The sequence below is a fragment of the Elephas maximus genome, chromosome 3 (assembly GCF_024166365.1).
Source record: "Elephas maximus indicus isolate mEleMax1 chromosome 3, mEleMax1 primary haplotype, whole genome shotgun sequence".
Taxonomy (NCBI): Eukaryota; Metazoa; Chordata; class Mammalia; order Proboscidea; family Elephantidae; genus Elephas; species Elephas maximus.
In genome coordinates, this window is record NC_064821.1 from 186,028,640 (window position 1) to 186,048,201 (window position 19,562).

Consider the following 19,562-nt stretch of genomic DNA (forward strand, 5'->3'; position numbering starts at 1 on the left):
GAAGCTGTCTTCCATATTTCTTGGCATAGACGAGTGAGCCCCTCCAGCACTGCATTTGTTTGTTGAAACATCTCAATTGATATTCCATCAATTCCTGGAGCCTTGTTTTTCACCAGTGCTTCAGAGCAGCTTGGACTTCTTCCTTCAATACCATCGGTTCCTGATCATATCCCACCTCTTGAAATGGTTGAATATCGACTCATTTTTTTTTTTTGGTATAATGACTCTGTATTCCTTCCATCTTCTTTTGATGCTTCCTGCGTTGTTTACTATTTTCCCCATAGAATCCTTCACTATTGCAACTCGAGGCTTGAATTTTTTCTTCAGTTCAGCTTGAGAAACGCCGAGCATGTTCTTCCTTTTTGGTTTTCCATCTCCAGCTCTTTGCACATGTCATTGTAATACTTTACTTTGTCTTCTCAAGAGGCCCTTTGAAATCTTCTGTTCAGTTCTTTTACTTCATCGATTCTTCCTTTTGCTTTAGCTGCTCGATGCTCAAGAGCAAGTTTCAGAGTCTCCTCTGATATCCATCTTGGTCTTTTCCTTCTTTCCTGTCTTTTCAGTGACCACTTGCTTTCTTCCTGTATGATGTCCTTGATATCATTCCACAACTCGTCTGGTCTTTGGTCATTAGTGTTCAATGCGTCAAATCTATTCTTGAGATGGCCTCTAAATTCAGGTGGGATATATTCAAGGCCATATTTTGGCTCTCGTGGACTTGCTCTGATATTCTTCAGTTTCAGCTTGAACTTGCATATGAGCAATTGATGGTCTGTTCCACAGTCGGCCCCTGGCCTTGTTCTGACTGATGATACTGAGCTTTTCCATCGTTTCTTTCCACAGATGTAGTCAATTTGATTTCTGTGTGTTCCATCTGGCGAGGTCCATGTGTACAGTCGCCGTTTATGTTGGTGAAAGAAGGTATTTGCAATGAAGAAGTCGTTGGTCTTGCAAAATTCTATCTTTCGATCTCCGGCATTGTTTCTATCACCAAGGCCATATTTTCCAGTTACCAATCCTTCTTCTTTGTTTCCAACTTTTGCATTCCAATCGCCAGTAATTATCAATGCATCTTGATTGCATGTTTGATCAATTTCAGACTGTAGCAGCCGATAAAAATCTTCTATTTCTTCATTTTTGGCCCTAGTGGTTGGTGGGTAAATCTGAATAATAGTCTTATTAACTGGTCTTCCTTGTAGGCGTATGGACATTATCCTATCACTCTCAGCATTGTACTTCAGGATAGATCTTGAAACGTTCTTTTTAATGATGAATGCAACACCATTCCTCTTCGAGTTGTCATTCCCAGCATAGTAGACTAAATGATTGTCCAATTCAAAATGGCCAATACCAGTCCATTTCAGCTCACTAATGCCTAGGATATCGATGTTTATACGTTCCATTTCATTTTTGACGATTTCCAATTTTCCTAGATTCATACTTCGTACATTCCAGGTTCCAATTATTAATGGACGTTTGCAGCTATTTCTTCTCATTTTGAGTCGTGCCACATCAGCAAACGAAGGTCCCGAAAGCTTTACTCCATCCACGTCATTAAGGTCAACTCTACTTTGAGGAGGCAGCTCTTCCCCAGTCATCTTTTCAGTGCCTTCCAACCAGGGGGACTCATCTTCCAGCACTATATCAGACAATGTTCCGCTGCTATTCATAAGGTTTTCACTGGCTAATGCCCCCACGTGTCTGTCAGTTTGTCGTACTGTGGGGGCTTGTGTGTTGCTGTGATGCTGGAAGCTATGCCACCAGTATTCAGATACCAGCAGGGTTACCCATGGAGGACAGGTTTCAGCTGAGCTTCCAGACTAAGACAGACTAGGAAGAAGGACCTGGCAGTCTACTTCTGAAAAGCATTAGCCAGTGAAAACCTTATGTCTTATAGTCCAGTCTAATCTTTGTCTGAAGAGTTGGCTTCGGGACTGGTTTCAGTTTTGGGCTAACAGAGAGTGCAGGGGCCATATCTTCTGGGGTCCCTCCAGTCTTGTCTCAGTCAGACCACTACATCTGGTCTTTTTACTAGGATTTGAGTTCTGCACCCCACTTTTCTCCTGCTCTGTCAGGGACTCTCTGTTGTGTTCCTTGTCAGGACAGTCAATGGTGATAGCTGGGCACCATGTAGTTCTTCTGGTCTCAGGCTGATGAAGTCTCTGGTTTATGTGGCCCTTTCTGTCACTTGGGCTAATATTTTCCTTGTGTCTTTGGTGTCCTTCATTATCCTTTGCTCCAGGTGGGTTAGGACGAATTGATGCATCTTAGATGGCCACTCACTAGCTTTTAAGACCCCAGACACCACTCACCAAAGTGGGATGCAGAACATTTTCTTCATAAACTTTCTTATGTCAATTGACCTACATGTTCCTTGAAACCATGGTCCCCAGACCCCTGACCCTGCTACTCAGTCCTTTGAAGTTGAAAACATACATTCTGTTTTAATTAAACAAACAAATGTGTACTATATACATTTATTGTTTAAAAATTTAGGAAATGCAGACAGCAGAAAACAAAAGGAAAAAAAAATTTTAAGGTCCATAATCCTACCACCTAACGATACCCACTGTTAACATTTTACTGGTATTCTCTCAAATTATACTCTATTGCCCTATGTCCTATGCTTTTTTCATTGAACAATATAAACACTTCCCATGTCAATAAATACACATTTACATCATCACTTTATTGTCTTCACTGTAGTTGAAGGATATGGAGAGAGAGTACTATATGACAAAAATATCTTAGATCCCACATTTCTAGGCTATAGTTCTTACCCGGGTGGTCCTTGTAGATAAAGACCTCCTTGACATATGCAAACCACTCTTTTCTCATCATCATTATAGAACATCACATATTCAAAGCCCAGGCCATCCTCAAAGCTTCTGGTGAAGACCCTGGCCTGTGATATCAGCTCTTCTTTCAGAGGTATCGAGCCTGTAGGGAAATAAGAGATGGGCAACAGCACATGAGAAACAGGTTTTAGAGAAATGTCACAACAGAACGAAGTATCTGCACCTGCTAGAATCACAGGCCAATGGGTTGTTGATTAAAATGTCAACTGGTTGCAAAATGGAAGGGAATAGGAAGGTCCCAAAGGAACAGAATACAGGACCTTTGCCCTTGGGAATTCATAATCTAACTGGGGGCATGGTAAACATCAATGAAATCAAATCAAGGACTTACTCAGACATGGCCATCAGAAAACCTAGTACATAAATGCTGAGGGTACACTAATGAAATGGCAAGGTGCAGACAGAAACTCACCTTGGAACAAAACCGAACCAAACTTGTTGCTGTGGAGTCAATTTCGACTCATAGTGATCCTGTATGATAGAAGAGAACTGCCCCAGAGGGTTTCCAAGGAGCAGCTGGTCTATTTGAACTGTCCACCTTTTGGTTAGCAGCTGACGGCTTAACCACTGCGCCACCAGGGTTCCCATCTTGGAATAAGTGTGGTTTAAACAGGATTTCAAGAAAATGAATAATGTCACAGTAGGGAGAAGGTTTTTCCTGATGGACATGAGGTTAGCCTCAGCAGAAGACAGTTATCATACTGAATAGAAACTGTGCAAGTTCAGCTCGATGTTCCATGTGATTGTGATTCTAAGACCACAAAATGGGGGTCAGAACCATTGTTGTTCTTGTTGGGTGCCACTGAGTCAATTCTGACTCAAAGCAACTCTATTATGACAGAGCAGAACTCCACAGGGTTTCCCAGGCTGTAACACTTATGGAAGAAGCTTTGGTGGCACAGTGGTTAAGTGTTTAGCTGCTAACCAAAAGGTCAACAGTTTGAACCCACCAGCTGCTCCATGGGAGAAAGACCTGACAATCTGCTTCTGTAAAGATGACAGCCTTAGAAACCCTATGGGGCAGTTCTACTTTGTCCTATAGGGTTGCTATAGGGTCACTAGGAGTTGGAATCCACTCAATGGCAACGGGCAATCTTTACGGCAGCAGATCACCAGGTCTTTTCTCCCACAGAGCGTCTAGTGGGTTTGAACTGCCAACCTTTCGGTTAGCAGCCTGGCGCTTAACCACTGCACCAAGAATCCTTTAGAACATTAGCAGTCGTGAAATCAAATTAGTGGTTTGTAAGCAGCCTTTAAAAAGAAACAGAATACATCACGTAAATCCAGGGTAAGTGCTAGTGTACTCACTCAGATGCTTTCTATTATACATCTGTATACAAGTATGTGTGTACTGGGTTATGATTCAAAATACAGGTTTCTTCAAAATAAAGACTGAAACCTACTGCTCCAAAGGAAGGGCATATTTGTCCTTTCATATTTATTTTAAGATTTAATTCCCAAAACTCTCAGCCTTTTTTTTTTTTAGCTCATCATGATTTGCCTTGCATAATACTGTTTATTTTATTGTCATAGAATTTATATTTACAAACTTGGAAAAATAGATGAGTGGATTTGGGGAAAATGAGGAGAGGGAACAGGAGGATATCTTTCAAGGCCATGAATATCCTGGGGGCAGGCACCCTGTCTTTTAAACTCTGCATGTCTAGTAGCTGGCACAGATATGAACATACTATATGCATTCAAACAACTGTAAAATTGGGGTCAGTATTATGGTATAGTGGAAAGAATCTTGGCCTGGACGTTGGAAAAATTAAGTTCTTGGTCTAGCCTGGCCTAGAACTTGCTCCTTGCTCCATACTTGACCCACAAAATAAGGAGATAAATCTAAATGACCTCTAAGATCTCTTCTAAATCTGACATTCTGGGACTTCAGGATAAGGTAAGCACCAAACCAAAGTTTTTACTCAGGAGTTCTAAATTTGGTCAGGTGCAACTCTTAAATTCTTTTGGTAGATGATAAAAGTTCAGAAGAAAGCTTGAAGAGGGTAAAGGTTAACTATTATCCCACAGAAGCTGCTCCTTAAAGCAAGTCTCAGACCAGATTCTGCTACACATAGTCATTTATTGAAACAGAAGTAAAAGAAAAAAAAAAAAATTAGCAATTAAGTACAAAGTGGTACATAAAACCTGCTCAGTAAGCTCAACGGGCTGTCAGTTATTTTTCCTTTTAGACTCTGGCCTTTTGGGCATAAAGAGTTGAGGCAAAAGTCAAGATTACAGAGGCAGAATTTCATCACCCCTAGTGTGACATCAGGAAACCAGAAACCCTCATAATCAATGGCTTAACAACAGAGGCCCTTTTAGGGATCAAGCCTCACACCATCTCTTAGGGGGGCAGGCTACATGCCCTCTTAGATTCTTATATCCTTCAGGCATGGGTAGGAGGCGTCTCTAAAAATTTTAGCTAATCTAAACAGCTTAAATAACTTTAATATTAATGACAACCCATTTCTTAATTCATCATGCTAATTAACAAGCCACTAATTTTATACATAAACGCAAACCTATTTCTGACATTCACTCTGCAAATTAGCAAAACCTCAGTTGCTGACTGAGAGACAGAGTGTTGACATGCATGTAGTAACCCAAGATACCTCAAAATGGGGCTTTCTGATAGAAAGTCGGCTGACCGCCCTGGAATATGGATTCTTCCTTAGGTCAACTGACTGCCCTGAGAGCTGAAGCTTAAAGTAACTGGCTTACCCATGCCATCACACTGTCTCTGCTAGAGGATTTCAAGAGAATTATAGCCATTAATACATCTGCTGATTCCTTTCTACATGTTCTTTGGCATTCAAAGAACTTTTTTAACAGTTTAAGCAACTTGGTTTCCTCTTCTCTTCCAAAAGCCGATCAATTTGAGTTTTCCTTCTTATTTTTCATCTCTCACTTCCCTTTTTGGCAAGTCTGAATGCTCCCCCTTCATCTGACACTTTTACATCTCTCCAGTGGTGAAGCAATGAAAATAGATTATTTAGGTTTTCTTCTCAGGTCCTGAAGGGGGCAGGGAAAGTGTGATTTTACCTGACTATATTCCATGACCCTAAGTCTAGCCAAAAAACAGAACTGATTTTGCCTCTTCTTTCATCATCTTCATTATAATTTTCTTTTTTAAAAACTGTGTAACCTCTTTGTGCCTCAGCTTCCTCATCCATAAGAGGGAATAATCATAGAAGCTATTCTGTGGAGTTGCTGTGAACGTTGAGACTGACATATGGTTAAGCACTGAAGAAGTGTCAGCTATTCTGAGTAAATATTCTTTACGTTAGTAAACCTACAATGCAAATCTAAGATATCAGGCATTGTGTTAGGCACTGGGGAATTCAAAAGTGAATAAAAGATCTTAGTCTTTAAGGAGCTTATAGTCTGATGGGGCCCAGAGACTTAAACAGATAAACCTAATACAAAGCCGTAGGTGAAAGACTAGAAGACATAGAACAGGACACTGAGGGAGTAGGCAGGACTAGCCTGAGGCCTTGGGAACATTGTTACCTTAACAGAACCCTTTAAGAACTGACAGGTTAATAATTGAGTAAAAGTCAGTCAGGTTTTGGAGGGAAATGGGAAAAGGACCAAAACAAAACAAAAAACCCAAACCTACTACTGCCAAGTCGATTTCGATTCACAGCGGTCCTACAGCACAGAGCAGAACTGCCCCCTCCCCACATAGGGTTTCCAGGGCTGTAAATCTTTACAGAACCAGACTGCCGTATCTTTCTCCCATGGAGAGGCTGGTGGGTTCAAACTGCCGACCTTTTGGTTGGCGGCTGAGTGCTTAACCACTGCACCACCAGGGCTCCTTGGGAAAAAGACATTTCTGGCAAAGGGGACAGTATAAGCAGAGTTAGAGAGGAGGAAATAACACAGTGGATGCAAGCTAGGGAAGCTATGTAAACGCAAAGCTAAAAGTGAACAATGAGGCTCAGGGAGGAGGCAGGGCCCAGGTTCCGGACCACTTGCCACGTTAAAGCACTTGAAGTTTTAGTACAGCACGGTGACTTGCTACTGAGACTGTAGTCCACCGACCAGCGACCAGTGGCATCAGCACCAGGGCAGCTTGTCAGGAATGCAGAATCTCAGACTCCGCCCCTGACCTACTGAGCAGAACCTGCATTTTAGCAAGACTGCCAGGAGCTTCAGATTCTTGTTAAAGTCTGAGAGGCACTGGTCTTTTCAGACATGGGCTGACACTGAAGGTAACAAGGGAGTAACAGGATCAGATTGGCATTTGGAATCACTCTGCCAGCTGGGCGCAAGGAGGGATCTCAGGGGGATCAGAATGGAGGCAGGAGATGAATTAGAAGACCACAATAACACTATAAAATCTATCATGATCAATCACCAAACTTGTCTGCTGGGTGGGATGAGTCTCTCCAGCAATGTTCAACTACATAAGGGCCTATGCAAAGAAGAGATGGCAGATGGTTGGATTTACCCAGGGTTGGGGTTTTTGGTAAGCGGGCTAGAGAAATTCAGATAGAAGAGGAAGATGGGACAAAGAGAAAGTACACAACTCAAATCGACTGAAGTCTTAATAAGGCCAAAGAATTGTTTCTGAGGGGCCCTTGAGCAAGTGAGCTGGAAGGATAAAAGACTGTGGTCAGAAAACAGATTTCTAAATTTGTAGATTTGGAGGTTGTGCAGTTTCTAATGATAATAAGGCTCAAAATGTCCAAGGGTGTATGTGGCTGGAGTGAGGCAAAAGAAAAGTTCATAGGTCACGAGGAGGCAAATGAACTAAGGAGCCAGGGTGTGCGATGCTGGAACGGCTGAAAATGGTGAACGGAGTTGGGTAGAGGGGAAGGCAGTTAATCAGGTGTTGATGCACTCGACACATGAGGAAGACACTGGTCGATACAGCAACAAACGGGGGGAAGAGGAGGGTGATCAAGTCAGACAGTATAAACCTCAAAGGAACAGGGGGTGTGACCTAAGAAGAGGGGCAAGTAATGGTTTGGAAGCAAATGGCTGTAGCAAGGAGGACCTCAAGCTCCTTCCAATTCTCAGGGGACAAGTTTCAGTAAAGTGGAGGTAGGTAGATCAGATGAGGGAATAAACAGAACCAAGTGGGAATGGGAGCCTGGTAACTATTGACATTTAAGGAGCAGGTGGAAGAAGGAAAAAGGGAAAATGGGTCAGAGGGGTTTATGAAAGCCAAGGAAGAAGAAAGTTTCAAGGAGAATGAGATCAACAGTGAAGTCCAGCAAAGGATGGGCTGAAAATGCCAAAGAAATCTGGCACTTAGGTCACTGGTAGCTTAAGTAAAGAAATTTCAGAGAGTTGTTAGATGCCAGACTGTACTGGGTTAAACTCATTCAATTAATTGTGTGATATGGTAATTAGTGAGAATGGAATTAGTAATGACATGCAAATTACTATTTTTTCCCTTCACTTGAAAAACAGTAAGTCTTATCTCTATTTCTTTATATTCTATAAAGAAACTCATAAACTCTATCACGTTTCTTGGATAAGGTAATTTTATTTTTGTTTCAGTTACTCCTTCAACAAGTATTCGAGTATGGGTGGTGCAAATGGTTAACACGCTAGGCTGCTAACCAAAAGGTTGGAGGTTCAAGATTACGCAGAGGTGCCTCAGAAGAAAAGCCTGGCAAACTACCTCCAAAAAAATCAGCCATTGAAAACCCTATGGAACACAGTTCTACTCTGACACACATGGGTTCACCATGAACTGGAATCAATTCGACAGCAACTGGTTTTTACTATGAGGAAACTGAGGCACAGAAAGGTTAAGTAACTTGTCCAAGGTCCCACAGTTTGTCAGTTGTGAAGCCAAAACTGGAGTCTAAATTCAAATTTCCAACCATTAAATTCAGAAGTAATCAGCTTTTGGGTGTTCTCTAAAGCCACAAGACTGCATGAGATTACCAACGAGTATAGAGAAAAAAGGAGTACTAAGGATTGAGAGTTGGGGGCACCCTAACATTAAGAGTTTGAAAGGATGAGGAAGAACTGGCAAAAGAAACTGGAAAGGAGAGACCAGTGAAGAAGGAGAATGTTGTCCTGGAAGCCAAGTTCAAGGAGAATGGAATCCCCATCTGTCTTAGGCCGGGTTCTCTAGAGAAGCAAAACCAGTAATGTGTATAAATATGTATAGAGGGATTTATATAAAGAAAACAGCTCACACAATTGGGGTTGGAACATTGCAAGTCCTTGGACCAGGAGAGAGTCCTTTCCCAATTCATGGAGCCGCAGAAGCTGGTGAACCCAAGATGAGCAGGCTGGAGAGCAGGGATCCTGCTCACAGGTTGTGGTGGTCCAGGAATCCCCAAGGTCGGCAGGCAAGACTGCAAGGTTTCTCCTGAGTCACTTAGCTGCAGGGGCTGGTGAACCCAAGATAGGCAGGTCAGGGAGCAGGACTCTTGCTTGCAGGCTGTGAAGATCCGCAAATCCCAAGATGGACAGGTAAACTGCTAGCTCAAGTCCCAAGAACCAGAGGTCAGACAAGAAACAGCTGCTGGATCCAGAACAAGCCAACAACCTTTGCAAGGTGAGCAGGAAGGAAGCAGGTGGTGGAAGAAGGAGAGATGAAGGGTGAGGGGGTGGTGAGCCACCACAGAAATGTCATAGATTGAATTATGTTTCCCCAAAAATGTGTGTATGAACTTGATTAGGCCATGATTCCCAGTATTGAGTGGTTGTCCTCCATTTTGTGATTGTAATTTTGTTACTCAGGTCACCTCCATGATCCAGTGTGAAGAGAGTTTCCCCGGGGTGTGGCCTGTATCACCTTTTTACTCTCAAGAGATAAAAGGAAAGGGAAGCAAGCAGAGAGTTGGGGACCTCATACCACCAAGAAAGCAACACTAGGAGCACAGGGCATCCTTTGGACCCAGGGTCCCTGTACCTGAGAAGCTCCTTGACCATGGGAAGATTGAGGACAACGACCTTCCTCCAGAGCCAATAGAGAGAGAGAAAGCCTTTCCCTGGAGCTGACACCCTGAGTTTGGACTTCTAGCCTACTATCGACTGTAAGAAAATAAATTTCTCTTTGTTAAAGCCATCCACTAGCGGTATCTCCGTTACAGCAGCACTAGATGACTAAGATACCATCTGTGTCAAAAACTGAGGCAGGTCATTGGATTTGGCAGTGTGAATGCCATTGGTATTCTTCGCAAGAGCAGTTTTTCTTTTTTTTAATTTTTATTGTGCTTTAAGTGAAAGTTTACGAATCAAGTCAGTCTGTCATACAAAAATTTATATACACCTTGCTATATACTCCTAGTTGCTCTCCCCCTAATGAGACAGCACACTCCTTCCCTCTACTCTCTGTTTTCGTGTCCATTCAGCCAGCCTCTGACCCCCTCTGCCTTCTCATATACCCTCCAGACAGGAGCTGCCCACATAGTGTCATGTGTCTACTTGATCCAAGAAGCTCATTCCTCACCAGTATCATTTTCTATCCCATAGTCCAGTCCAATCCCTGTCTGAAGAGTTGGCTTTGGGAATGGTTCCTGTCTTGGGCTAACAGAATGTCTGAGGACTGTGACCTCGGGGGTCCTTCTAGTCTCAGTCAGACCGTTAAGTCTGGTCTTTTTATGAGAATTTGAGGTCTGCATCCCACTGCTCTCCTGCTCCCTCATGGGGGGCAAGAATGGTTTTGATGGAGCGTTGGGAGTGTCCGATTGGAGTGGGTTCAAGAGAAACTGGGAAATGCAGTGGTGGCATATTTGCATGCTGATGGGAAAGCTAACTCTATGGGGCAAGTTCTACTCTGTCCATAGGGTCGCTATGAGTTAGAATCGACTCGATGGCACTGGGTTTTTACTGGGGGAAGTTCTAGCAAAGGAAGATTCAAAACAGATGGAATACAGTGCACAACTAGAAGGTGCGGAATGTGCTCAGATTGTGGGCAGTTCATTCACAACAGAAGAAGCAGAAAGAACATCAGGCACAGATGCGGGGAGGAGGCTAAATGAGGAGCTTGGAAGTTCTCTTCTGATTGCTTTTATTTTCTCTCAGTGAAACAGGAAGTTAGATCAACTGACAGTGAGAATGGGACAGTGCCGTGCAATTGATTACTTTTGTGTGGCCTTTCTAGCCGTGGTTCTTTCCTACTTGGAGGATAACTTCCCCCTCCCAGTCATTTTACCAGTACAAACCAGTCATTAACAATTAGTCCTTCCACAGCACAAGGGATCCCTGGTAGCTTAGTGGTTAAGAGCTTGTCTACTAACCAAAAGGTTTGCAGTTCAAATCTACCAGCTGCACCTTGGAAACCCTATGGAGCAGGTCTACTCCATCACAGTTCTACAGGGTCACTATGAGTCAGAATCAACTCAGCGGCAATGGTTTTTTTTTTTTTTTTTTAATAGGACAAAGAGTTCTAAGGATGAGGTTACTCAGGTACCAGCCATTCAGGTTTGCTGCAGGTGTCCATTTGATCTGGTCAGGTCCTCCAAAAGTCATTTCTGCTTCACCGTTTCTGGTGTCTGATAATATTTAACTGAGAGAAGATTATTCCCTTGCTCTGAGCCTCAGGAGGTATTAGCAGAGCAAAAACTTCAAGGAACTTTAGGTTTGGCCACTGTACCCTAGTCCAGCAGTGCCTCCCCCTCAGTCCACACTTCCATAGTTACCGCTTCTACAGTTACGGTTTTTACAATCACAATTAACCCTGTTAACAATCAACATGCACAGCTGAATATTATAATCCTAGCAACATCTTCCCCCACCCTTTCTTTTCCAGACCCATCAGGAAAAGAGGAATCTATTCAGTGGGGATACTCCCTTGTCCCCCTCATTTTATGTAAGCACACTAAAAAAAGTGTGTAAATCAACCACTTCATGTCTTTATTGCCCCCGTCCCCCCATTTTAGAAAGCCAGTGTTTAAACTGCTTGTCCCTATCAAACCAGTACTCTGAGGAGACACGCATGTTCCTTGGTCTTGAAGAATCTTTTGTTCTGGTTGGAACTTTAAGCATCTGCATCCATAAGCAAAGTCCAGTCCAGAGCAAGCCATCAAACCGCAGCAATCACACCAGCTCATGGGGTCAAACATCTTCCTCTTCATTCAGTTCAGCTCTGGTCAGCTCATCCGTAGCCATCCAAGCTAGGTCACAACAGGTAGCAGCCTTAGGCTCCAGAGTTCATACACACTTCCCAGCCCCTTCACACACTCTCATCCCTAGCCCCCTTGGTCTAGGTCAACGAGCACCACCCATAAACTAAAGAGTTCACACATAACTCCCTTTACTTCTGATCAGCCAGCCCTTCCTCTCACTCTCATCCCTTGCCCCTGTGGGCTGGGTCAACAGGCGCCAATGGAACATGTCCCAAATCAGCCTGTCTCTTCATTGCTGCACCTCCCCCACTTCCACTCAGTGAGTGGACCCAGGTGGTGATCACAAGTGAGCATACTAAGCTATCTACTCTAGTCCTGGAAAGGGGTTCCATCTGATGGGCACTGACTTTTCCTGCCTCAATGCATCCAACAGCAAACCACTTGCTTGAAATTAAAAAAAAAAAAAAAAAAAAAGTCATTTTTTTTTTTCTCCCTTCTACAGGTCCTGCCTTTAAAGGCAAATCTCCAGTTCTCACAGCAGTTCTGGGTGGTTGTGCACGTCTTTTCAGATGCAAAATCTGAGTGGGGCTCAGGACTACTGCATTCAAACCAATAGTCTAGTTCCCCTTTTAGAATATCTAATCAAGTACTGGCTGAAGGCTGTAATCTATAAAACCCGATATTCATTTCTATCATACATTTAGGTCTGCTTGGAAACCCTGGTGGTGTAATGGTTAAGAGCTATGTCTGCTCACCAAAAGGTCGGCAGTTCGAATCCACCAGGTGCTCCTTGGAAACACTATGGGGCAGTTCTACTCTGTCCTATAGGGTCGCTATGAGTCGGAATTGACTTGACGCCAATGGGTTTGTATTATTTTTACAACACGGGAGCCCTGGTGGGGCAGTGGTTAAGAGCTTGGCAGCTAACCAAAAGGTCGGCAGTTTAAATCCACCTGCCACTTCTTGGAAACCCTGTGGGGAAGTTCTACTCTGTCCTATAGGGTCACTATGAGTCAGAATCGACTCAATGGCAATGGGTTTGTTTGTTTTTAATAACCCTATATAGGAGCATTCAATATCCATAGTATATTCAATTAAACACATAATCCTAAACACATAACCCTTTTTAAAACACTCCTCTTCTCTCCTCGCTCCTTAACTATCTTCCCATTCATATGCATATGGCCTTGGGCCTCTGGCTAGGCCAGCAAGATGGCCACATAGGTGCAGAACATGGGTGACAACTAGATCACACCCTTCTGCAAGTCTGCAACCCGAGACACACCTTATACCAATCCTGCTTCATCAACATGCAGAGGTCAGGGTCCCCAACACATAAAATGAAGGACAACCACACAATACTGGAAATCACAAGTTCCATATTTGCAGAGTCCCACTCAATCACTGCGTTAGTCACAAAGACCATGGCTAGAAGGGCCATATTAAGTAATTCATTGTACCACAGACAGGACGTACTAGAGGCTTGAGGAGAAAATAGAAGGTAGAAAATAATCATCTAGGAAGTGAACAGACTAGAAAAACATAGTGGGGTTGTCAGGCAACCGTAAGGACCCATTGAAGTCACTTTTTCAAAACCACCACACTCTCCAAACAACTACCTAAAGACTGTGTTTAGATGATTAAAAGATAATAAGCAAATGAGGAAACATCTGTATAAGCTCCATGAGGGAAGGGACCATATCTGTGGGCCCAGACCTATTACAGGAACACAATGCTTGGCACAGCACAGATGCTCAACAGATATTTGTTGAATGAATAAATGCTGGATGCTGCAAATAAGAAACCAAAAGAGTCTTTACAGGCTGACTCTAACTATGAAGAATGTATTAGGCGTACATATATATACATATAAAGTTCATCACTTAGGTTCAGTAAGTTGGCCACATAGGTACAGGACAGGGGTGACAACTAGACCACATGAAAGATACAGGCTTTTAGATGACTGTAAGTCAACAGTGTGATGTGGCTACCTACCCAAGAGTTAATGTCTTATTCTGCCTGGACAGATCATAATTTGAGTTTCAAGATTAGTTCTGGGAGGTAGACACTAAGCAGGATTCTGAAAAACATGTCCTGGGAAAAGCAACCAGGAGTGTGAGGAGACTGAAACACCTTTTCCTGGGAGAAATACCTGAAAACAACAGAGAAGACTGGCCTGGCAAAGAGAATTGGCAGGAGTACAGGTGTGAGATGCAAACATCTAATTCCTGTATGAAAAGGGAAGCCAAGTAAAAGGGTTATACTTATTCTGTGTCTTCTAAGGTTGTGGAGCTCAATGACTAAATGAAAGCCATGAGAGAGATTAGAGTTCAGTACAGTATATGGAAGAAATCACTTAGAGCTGTCCAAAATGGAAAAAGCCCCTTTGTACCAAGTACCACACGACTGGAGGGGTTCAAGCTAAGTCTGGATGACTGCTTTTAAGCGTTGCTGCAGAAAGCAAGAGAAAACAGAAAGAGTGAGACTGTGGTAGTGGTGCCCAACTTTCTTCCATCCCAAAACAAGTGAGGGAGCCCATGTCCTCTCTTCAATAAAAAATGCTTAATAAGGCGAGCGCTGGATCCTGAACTCCAGCAAGGTGGTGCACCTCATCTGTTTTCTCCACTGCTCTACCCAAATGCCTCGCACACTGTATGCCACACAACAGGTGCTCAGTGGAAGAAGACTAGTTATTCTCAAGGGGGAAGAGCAGAAAGAAGCAGTGGAGACTGGGAAGTCCCCTTAAGTGATTCTGGTGGCCCTCTTACATCCCCACAATACATGATCTTCTGGGTCCCAACTCTCAGGTTCTGTTTGTTTAGTTATCTTTATTTGATTTATCTCACTAAGCTACTTGTTTTAATAACTATCCACATTTGTGCAACTGTCCATAAACCAGTGGTTCCTAATACTTTTAGGCCATAACCTCTCCTGAGAATCTTACGAAAGCTACTGATCTCTCCCTGGAAAAATGGACATTCCTTCAGGAAGGGGAGACTATAATCTCTGAGTGCTTCTCTGAAAGAATCTGAGAATTTTTGCATTCTCATAAGGGCAGGATGTTGCAAACCGATTTTGTTTTGTCTTTTAAATGCACAGAGCCTAATTAGACATTATAAACCACCAAACCAAACCCATTGCTGTCGAGTCAGTTGCGAATCATAGCGGCCCTACTGTATCTTCTAAAATGGTGGATAAAGTGGGCATTATTATCTCCATTTAAAGGGAGATAAAACCAAAGACAAATTTAATAAGATTGCCTGTTGCAGTGTGAAGACCAAAACCAGTTTATAGAACTTTCAATTTCTAATCAGTCATTAACATCATCACAGAAAACCGTGGTCCCCAAATTCCAGGACCAACTGTATTTGAATCATCTGGAAGCTTGTTAAAAAAACAGATTCTCAGGTTCTAGGCCAAAGGGTCCAGGTGATTCAGACCAAGAGTCGGATTTCAAAAACACTATAAACAGCAGTTTAACTCTTTGGCTAAAGAAAAATCAATAAGCCAGTGGCAGACTTGGAAACAGGCCTCCTATCTTCCAGATGTGCCCTTTTTAAATCACAACAGCTGCGCTGATTATGGTTTTTATTCCTACCAGACCTAAGGAAGGAGATGAAGAAAGCAATGGGTAGGAAAAACAGTGGTTCACTATTTTTCCCAATTCCTATTTTTTTTTTTTATACTAGGGAACTGAACTGGAAGTATAGCATCCTGAGCAGGACCGCTGATGAATTTCTAACTTCCTTCCTTGCTTCTTCCCACAAATATTTATAAGGTGCTTACTATGTATCAGGTACTGTTCTAGGCACTGAAAATACAGTAAAGAACAAAACACACAAAAATTCCTACCCTCATTGAGCGTGTACTCTAGTGGGAAATGAGAGACAAACCATTAAATAAGTAAAACACAAAGTGTGTCAGATAGTGGTAAGTGCTGTGGAAAAAATAAACCACTTTAGGATAGGAAGTGTAGTGTGTATGTGTTGGGAATGAGGTGGGTTGTCTCGGGGGTTTGGTCTGGGAGATGAAGGAGTAATCTGAGCATCCTGAGCTTCTTCGGGTGACAGAATATAGGGCATATACAAGGGCATATATCCCATATGCAGGAATAAAGGGCAAAATGAGATTAGTGGTGACAGCAAGATAGAGGTAATGAGGTTGTGGGTGGGTAGAACCCCTTCTTCCCTTCTGCCAACGGTGGTAAGGAGGCCAGAGGAAGGTAGTCTTATTCTTAACAATAGATTTTATGCTTTCCCACTGTCATGGATTGAATTGTGTCCCCCCAAAAATATCTGTCAACCCGGTTAGGCCATGATTCCCAGTATTGTGTGGTTGTCCATTTTGTGATTGTAATTTTATGTTAAGAGGATTAAGGTAGGATTGTAACACCACCCTTACTCAGGTCACCTCCCTGATCCAAGGTAAAAGGGGTTTCCCTGGGGTGTGGCCTGTACCACCTTTTATCTCTCAAGAGATAAAAGGAAAGGGAAGCAAGCAGAGTGTTGGGGTCCTCATACTACCAAGAAAGAAGCACCAGGAGCAGAGCGCATCCTTTGGATCTGGGGTCCCTGTGCCTAAGAAGCTCCTCAACCAGGGGAAGATTGATGACAAGGAATCTTCCTCCGAGGCGACAGGGCAAGCCTTCCCCTGGAGCTGACACCGTGGATTGGGGCTTGTAAGCTACTAAACTGTGAGAGAATAAACTTCTCTTTGTTAAAGCCATCCACTTGTGGTATTTCTGTTATAGCAGTACTAGATGACTAAGACACCCGCAATCTGAAAATTTCATTGAGATTTCGGCACATAAAACTGGGGGAGGGAGGCAGAGCCAGGATGGTGCTATAGACAGAAGCACCATGCTGTCCCTCTAATGCAAAGACCCAAAAAACTAAGTAAAACGATATTAATGTCAATCCTGGAACCCAAGGTGCCAAATAAAGGGATAAAGAACTTGATCAAGCACCAAATGGAATAAGAACAGAGAACGAGGAGAGCTATGGAGTGGAGTCCCCTACTAGCTAACACGGCACGGATTTGCCACCTTGGATCTCAGCCACCAAGAATGGTGGACAGGGAGTACAGGAAGGCAACTTCACAGAGCTCCCAACAGGAGACAGAGCACTCGGTAACGAGGGATACGTGCTTTCCGCCCTCTACTCTTCTTCTCTCCACACAGCCTCCACCCCTTTCCAACAGGCCACAGTCACTGGACCAGAGAGATACCAGCTAACTTATGCCTGGGTCTGCCCCGCCCCCACCAGCTGGCTCCTTCAGTGCCATTTTTTTTTGTTGTTACTGTTTTTTTGGCTTTTTTTTGTTGTTGTTGTTGTTCCTTCTTTTTCTCTCCCTTGCTTCCTTTCCTTTCTCCCACCCAGCTAGCCCCTTCTTGATAGTCTGTGCCATATCACTCAGATAGACAGCCACCAGCACACAGCTTCCCTACGTCTGCGCCACCCCAGAGGCAGGCTCCTTCAGCATCATTTTTCCCCTTTTCAGTTTCTTCTCTTCCTCTCCCTTCTCCTGCCCACCTAGCCACCATGTGCTGTCCTTGCCCATTCTTGATGAGCTGTGCCACACCACTCAGCTAAAGAGCCACTGGCACATGGCTTCCCCAGATCCACACTGCCCCCACCGCAGGCTCCGTAAGTACCATTTTTTTTTTCTTTTCAGTTTCTTCTCTCTCTCTCCCTTCCTTCCTGTCCCTTCTCGTGCCCACCTAGCCCCGTGTGCTGTCCCCACCCCTTCTTGATGGGCTGTGCCACACCACTTGGCTAGAGAGCCACTGGCACACGGCCTCCCTGGGTCCAAGCTGCCCCCACTGGCCGACTCTCTCAGCACCATTTTTGTTTGTCTTTCTTTTGTCGTTGTTGTTTCTTCTTTCTCACTCCCTTCCTTCCTTTCCTGTCTCCCACTCACCCAGCCCTGTTCGCTGCCCCCTCTTCTTGACAGGCTGTGTTGTACTGCTGGGCTAGACAGCCTCTGGCACGTGGCCTCCCCAGGTCTGCACTGCTTTCACAGGCCAGCTCCCTTAGTGCTATATTTTTTATTTTTACCTTTTCCCTTCTCCCTCCCATGTAGGCCCTGTGCTGCCTCCACCCCTTCCTGATAGGCTGAGCTATACTGCTGGGCTAGAGAGCCACTGGCACATGGCCTCCCCAGGTCTGTACCGCACCCAGCCGTTGAATCCTATTGCACTGCCATTTTATTTACTTTTTCCCTCATTTCTTTTTGCCTTTTTTTTTTTTTTGCTTCTGTTTCTCTACTTTCTCTCACCCACTTAGCTCCACACATCACATCCTCTCCCTTCCCTCCTGAACGTGGTGCCCCTGAGCAACACTGGTGTGGAACACCAGACCGTGCCCTGCGATGACCCCAGCCCCACCCCGTTGGGCCCAGAATGTGTGGCAAACAACCCGTTCCTGCCTCTCCCCCTGCTGAACCATAGCTCAGTGACTGGCCCTGCCCATGCTGACAAGGTGGTGAGAAGTATCGTGCCCGCAGATGAGCCAGCAACAAAGCATGCCCAGCCTGCCTGCCTACACATAACCAAAAAAACAGGATGAAACAATCAAATCTACAATGAATAAAGGGATAAAACAAATCCTGAATGTCCTGAAGAGAGCAGGCAATATCAAACATATAAAAAAAAAAAATGACAGGATGGCTCCAGAAAGCAACCAAAATAAAACACCAGATGAACTTCCAGTGGAAGAAAAGGCGCTGGAACTACCTGATCGGTAATTCAAAACTAATATTCAGGGCTCTCCAAAAAATGAAGGAAAACAGAGACAAAAATAAGGAAAAACTGGACAAAATTTTGGAAAATACAGACAAAATCAAGGAAAACACACACAAAACAATGAAAAAATTCAGGAAAAAAATGTGAGAATAAACAAACAACTAGAAATCATACAAAAACAGCAATTAGAAATCCAAAAGAGAAACAACAAGATTTAAGAAATGGACAGTGCAACAGAAGTTTTTAGGAGCAAAGCTGAAACAATGGAAGACAGAATCAATTTGTTTGAGGAAAAATGAAAGAGAAAAATGAAGAAACCCTGAGAACAAGGTGAGGTACAATCAAAAGCAAATATCTGCATGTGATTGGAGTTCCAGAACAGGGGGAATAAACAGAAAATAGAGGGTCACTGAAGATTTGTTGACTGAAAACTTCCCTAATATCATGAAAAATGAAAAGCTGACCATCCAAGAAGCTCAACGAACTCCACACAGGATAGATAAAAAGTCATATACAAAGGGGGAACAGTAAGACTAAGCTCTGATTACTCGGCAAAAACCATGCAGGTAAGAAGGCAATGGGATGACATATATAAAACCCTGAAAGAAAAAAACTGCCAACCAAGAATAATATATCCTGCAAAACTCTCACTCAAGTATGATGGCGAAATTAGGACATTTCCAGATAAACAGAAATTAAGAGAATATGTAAAAACCAAACTAAACTTACAAGAATTATTAAAGGGAGTCCCTTTGGTAGAGAACCAACATCAGACAACAATCTGAATCTAGGACGCAGGCCAGCATCAGTCAGATACCAACCTAGGTAATGAACTCTCAAGGATAAAACAAAACTAAAAGATTTACAACAGGGAACCAGAGAGGTCAATCTGTAAATGACACCATCAGATCAATAAAG

The 19,562-nt window shown here is 43.4% G+C and overlaps 1 protein-coding gene across 4 annotated transcripts in view; it reads right to left on the reverse strand.

The window, feature by feature from the left end:
• Positions 1-19,562, reverse strand: part of THEM4 (thioesterase superfamily member 4) — a 72,696-nt gene that overhangs the window by 20,853 nt on the left and 32,281 nt on the right. For all 4 annotated transcript variants that reach the window (XR_007516795.1, XM_049880503.1, XM_049880502.1 and 1 more), the window contains exon 3: positions 2,781-2,940. Coding sequence is in view for 3 of the 4 variants with exons in the window: in XM_049880503.1 (XP_049736460.1) it covers positions 2,781-2,940 (160 nt within the window). In the remaining variant the exon portion in view is untranslated. The remainder of the gene's footprint in view (positions 1-2,780; positions 2,941-19,562) is intronic.